This window comes from Octopus bimaculoides, chromosome 1 (assembly GCF_001194135.2).
Source record: "Octopus bimaculoides isolate UCB-OBI-ISO-001 chromosome 1, ASM119413v2, whole genome shotgun sequence".
Taxonomy (NCBI): Eukaryota; Metazoa; Mollusca; class Cephalopoda; order Octopoda; family Octopodidae; genus Octopus; species Octopus bimaculoides.
Window position 1 is genome coordinate 153,758,739 of NC_068981.1, and position 5,816 is coordinate 153,764,554.

General features: G+C 32.5%; 1 protein-coding gene across 8 annotated transcripts in view; it reads right to left on the reverse strand.

The window, feature by feature from the left end:
- LOC106870506 (ras-specific guanine nucleotide-releasing factor RalGPS1) overlaps nucleotides 1–5,816 on the reverse strand; it is a 208,003-nt gene that overhangs the window by 56,608 nt on the left and 145,579 nt on the right. For all 8 annotated transcript variants that reach the window (XM_052971621.1, XM_052971633.1, XM_052971627.1 and 5 more), the window contains one exon: nucleotides 2,024–2,153. In XM_052971621.1, the coding sequence (XP_052827581.1) occupies nucleotides 2,024–2,153 (130 nt within the window). The remainder of the gene's footprint in view (nucleotides 1–2,023; nucleotides 2,154–5,816) is intronic.

Below are 5,816 nucleotides of genomic sequence, written 5' to 3' on the forward strand. Positions count from 1 at the left end.
TATATGTATATATATATATATATAGGATGAATTTAGGTCTTTTTCATTTTACAATAATTTGGACTAGCAAAATTACATAATATCACTAGACTCCATCTCATTTGCCCTCATTTCCAAACTAATAATCAAATTGTCATATCAGGTATACCACTTTCTACATAATGTCAACTTATAATGTATGTCCATTTTATCAAGAGAAATAAAGACATTAACATCAATTATAGCCTCAAATACTCTACATTATAAAGTTTTATAATCAGACAAGTACACAAGCCCAGTACATAATTCAATCAATCCTAAATATATACACAAATACTTAATTCCATACATATTTTCCTCAACACTTCATATTAGGCTATGCTTGACAAATTAAGCATCTTATTACAATAGTATAAAGTATAATCTCGTTAGATCTAACCCCAAATGGTATGCAAGATAATCCAATCAGTAATCAAATAATTAAGTAAGATTCACCCTTAAAAAGTTTCTCTCTCACACATACATGCACACACAGATCAAGTAGATTTTTTATGTCAAAAAGGAATGCATACAATACAATGGAACAGAGAGTTAATTTATATATTACTACAATTACATAAGCAAATCAGACCATCTTTATTGTCAAGTTCAAACTAGCTGGATATACAACTATTGTCAATTGAATCACAGTCTGAACAAATGATACGGTTGCACACAATCAAAATTTATGGGGGTGTATTTCAAGGTAGCACCAGTACTAGAGATGTTCTCTGATAAAACTAAAGAATTGTCTCAACTATGCTGTCTCTATTCATTCAAGACAACATGACTGAGACAAAGTGGTGGGAGAACAAGAATGTAGTAACAGCAAGGAAGCAGTGACAATATTTATATGCAAGAAAGGAGTACATAAAAATTCCTTACAGTGTACTCAGTTTAAGTTGTGAAACACAAATAAGGTATAATGGGACTACAAGAAAGCTCACAGAGATGGATTTTGTACATTGCAGATATGCAAGAGCAGTCACCAGTAAATATAAATATATATATATATATATATATATATATATATATATGGAACAAACTCTTTCAAATGCTTGTAAAATTCCCTAAAAGTAGCTGAAAGCTTCAGTTACCGAAGTGCTTATTAAGTAGTGGATGTGGATGTTCCAAAATGAGCAACTAGAGTAAGAGTGGAGTGGAGTGGAAAAAGTTTAACCTTTTAGCATTTAAACCAGCAATATCCAGTCCAAATATTCTGTTTTATAACTTTGATAGGTTTCAGCCAGTATAGGCCATGTCTAAAAGCACCACCAGGTGAAGTATTTTAGTCATATATGTTTTATGTCCAGACTGGCCAGATCATGCCTCTCACACCTCCCTCACAATGTCATTCTAAAACTAATCAATCACATCATTGAAATCTCAAAGCTACGAGATAATGCATGAAAATACAAAGGAATATGAATAAATAAGCATTATGTTTCATAGAGTAATCTGAATGCTAAAGGGATAAGGATCTATTATCTTTGCTAATAATAAAATGAAGGGCAAACTTATAATGCATATGTGCAAGTTGTGGTGCTGCATGGTATTAAAACATGGGTATTGGATGCAGAGGATGATGTGCAAAGGCTGGAGAGAAATGAGGGGAGTATGCTCACCTGAATGTGTGATGTTAATGTGCATGAACTTTGGAGCACAAATGAACAGAGAGAAAAGCTAGATTATAAGAGGAATCAGAAGTTGAGTGCAATAGGCCTGGTACAGACATGAGAAACACACATGGTGTATGTCTGTTGCATAAAAAAAATTGCCAAGAGTTTGAAGTGGAAGGAATCCACAGAAGAGGGGAAACCTCGAGAGACATGGAACAAAATCAGGAAGAACAATCTAAAGAAATAGAGTTTAATAAAGAAGCCTATATGCACCTACATCTAAAAATATTTTTTTAAAGTTTAATCAACAGAGCCAAGACTGTATATACTACTTCACTTTCAAAACGGATTTTAATAAAATTATCCAGAAATATCAAAAAACTTACATCTGCAAATGAAGATTGAGGTGTATTATAGTCTCCACTGCTGTCACTCTCCAAAGTTTTAGTGAAGCTCTTACTGCTATCCTCCGGGGTCAGGATTCGGTGAGGTATGTTCATTTTCTTACCCTCCCACCTGAAAGAAAACATAAACAAGTCATTAAATTACATTAAAAAAAAAAAGAACAACAACAACAATGATTTCTTATATTGATACAGATTTACAATTGTTTCTGGATTGAATTGATAGTAAGTACATAACTTATTCAATTTCATCAAGTCTAACTATATAAAAAGCATGGTCAACCCAGATGAAATCTGAACTAAACAAAAGGATGAACTCATAACATTAGGTCATTTTTTTTTTTTTTTTTTTTTTTTTTTTTCGAGCACTTCATCACTTATATTAAAACAATGAGGATTTCTAACTTTGCTATAAAGTAAAATATTTTCCAGATGTAGTCAATTGCTAAAATCAACACCACCACTACCTAACTGATACTTATTTTGACCTTGGGAAAATGAAACTAAACTAGAAGCTCAAGATATAAATAGATGTAATACTAAATGGCATTTTGTTCACTGCTTCATTGATTTAGTATTAATACTAATAATACTGCAACAAATTACTGAACAATTTGAAAATAAGTAAAAAGTAAAGCAACCCGGTTAACTGTGAACATCAACAACATTTTTGCATCTGCTTTTTCCATGCTGGCATGAAAAGGAGATTTTGTTGAGACAGTATCCTAAGCCAGATGCCCTTCCTGATGTTAACCATGACTGGTTTCCAAGTAAGGTACTTATTATCCTGGTCTTTCATATGAGGGACAAGACAGGTTTTTCCACATGGACATAGCCTGAACAGTGATATATTTTATGCATTAAATAGATAAACTATGTCAAAATACAAACAGGAAGATACAAATGCATGCACTGGAACTCCATAATGTGTATAGTACTAGTATATTAATAATACTAACACTAGAGAATCAGATTCCGGTAAATTCGAAGATATATCGATGAACTGGAGGAAGCTTGGATGCAAGACATCTCTGGAAAGAGCAATCTCTTTCCTTATTAAATTTTATATATGTATATGTGTGTATGTATGTACACTCCCCCTAAATACACATCATATATATGTGTGTGTGTGTGTGTGTGTGTGTGTGTGTGTACATATATATATATATATATATATATATATATATATATATATATATACACATACATACAGAGAGAGGGAGAGAGAGGAAATGCTTCCATACAGTTTCTGAGAACCAATTTCCCTGACAAGTTATTGGTCAGCTTCAGGTTATAGTAGAACACACTTATGATGCCACACAACAGGAATGGAAACCAAGTGGTTGCGAAGCAAACTTCTTAACCACACAGCCATGAATGGACAAGCTACCTCTAAATTAAGTATAGAACCCAATTCACTTCATTGATACTGTTATTGTTTTTGATAAAAGTATGAACATCACTAAACCCCTACCTCACATACTTCTGCTCCTTATAAGTATGGCTATTTATAGCATAATATTCTATTAACATACGAAAATTTTTATAGGATCCTCCTGGAAACTAACCTTTTAAAATATAAATTTCTGACAGATTTAAGACTTAAAGTTTAGAAAATGAAGGAAATGAGATTATGTAGTATTCATGTTGTTTTCAAGGGAACTAAAGTGACAGGAATTGGCTATAACTGGAAATATGTCATGTCAAATACTTAGTTCATTAGGAATTCATCTCCACATTGCTCATTAACTGATATTATTGATTTCTTACATACTCATAAGGCCTCAGATAAAAGGAGGAAAAGGATGAAGGAGAATCGTATGACATTCATGTTTTTATCAAAAAAAAAAAAAAAAGCCATGTTAGCGAAGTAAAACTAGAAATTATAATTAGGTTCTATACTTAATTCACAGACAGCTTGCCCACTCATTCAGTATCTCAAAGATGCAAAACGTGATTCTGATTATAAAAGACATTAAATAAAAGAATGAATAACATTAACATTAACCTTATTTTTACACCAGGTTATAAATCAATACCTCTAATATCTACTGGGGGGGGGGGGACACTCAGTTACTTCCAGAAATGTATCAACACAAATTACAGCCCTAAGTGGCTTGCCTTCAATCTTGTCAGAGCAGCAGATACAATTTAAGTACTTGTCCAGCTGACAAGTAGTTACACCACTTTTTTTTTCTTTTTTCCACCCCCTCATTGCTTGTACTGATTACACTCCATGAAACTATATTGCCAAATCAAATTTCCAACATACACTTAACATTATGGGTATCAGATTAAGATGCTGAACACTTGAATCAAGTCTTCACACAATTTCAGCAATTTTATTTGGCATCCTGGATCCAAGCCATGCTAATTGTTCTAATCAACCAACATAATAAAAGAAATACAGAGACTAGTCTGACTTCAGGGAAGCTGATAAATTCCAAGATATTTATTCAAAGAATAAGAAAATTTATAATTCTACCCCCATTAGCATTCAGACTACTCTGTCAAAATGTAATGCTTATTTATTCAAATTTTTTTTTTAATAATTATGCATTAACTCATAGCTTCAAGATTTTGATGATGTGATTATTTTTAGAATGACATTGTCAGGTAGGTGTGAGAGGCTGATCTGATCAGTTTGAAAATAAAACTAGTAGAATTTTTGGCCAGATACGGCTGGTTTAAATGCTAAAGGCGTACGGATCTACTCAATATACATGACTGAAGAAAACAGAACAGCAAATCTTATCATAAAATGTTACACTTCACAATTAGATTTGAATTTATTATTTTTTTTTCCTTTCACTGCTAACTGGGAAAGTGTTTGCACATGCATGCATTTGTCATGACAGACCCAGTGATTTTCAAATTCTTTTACCATTATTAACGCTTGGCTCTCTGCTTCATTATCAGTGACATCATTACCTGTAACATTAACCTCTATAGAAGTTAGTAACAGTAAATTTCTAGGATTATCAATAAGCCAGATTCTCTTTCTCCGAGACATGCATCCATTCATGATCTCTTTGCAAGCAATCTAAATGCATCAAAGAATAAGGATAGAGCTCACTTTCATAACTGAGAAGCTCTGACCTAATAAACACTTGGTTTCATAGATGCCTTATAAAATAAATGTCTTCCTTTTTTTTTTTTATACGACAGAGCAATACATAATCCTCACACTTGGTTGGATCAATACTGAATTTATTCAAGCTCAAAGCTTTGAAACAATTGCTACACAAAAATACTCAGTAATTTTGGGATTCCATGACCAGGTCATTGATTTCTAATATTTCTCTTATTTTACTGACCAACTCTAAAAAAATGGAAAGCTAAATCACTCTTCGAAGGAAATTAACCATATTAGCATAAATTACAAACACTCTGCTACTAATCAATCATACAGCTTTTACCTTTAAATATTCATGATGTAAACCAATCTTAAAGGAGGTGAAAGAATTGCCATCAATATTTTATAATGTTGTATTGTTAGAATTACTTAAAATGTGATAATTTAATTGGTTTTGTTAACAGCAAATCAGCTCTGAACAAGCAGACCAATGATCAGCTTCCAGCCATGACCATGCCATTATTTTGGACAATCGAGAATACATTATCCAATGTGTCCTTCCATTCTGAAGGCAGTATGGTGTATTTTGAAGATTTGAGTGTTATTTCTAGCAAGTCAGGCAATCACATAGATGCTTCCTTATTAGCTCATTCTTAGCTATCTTGTGTGCTATTTTACATAATTGTCACAGTAAAAAAA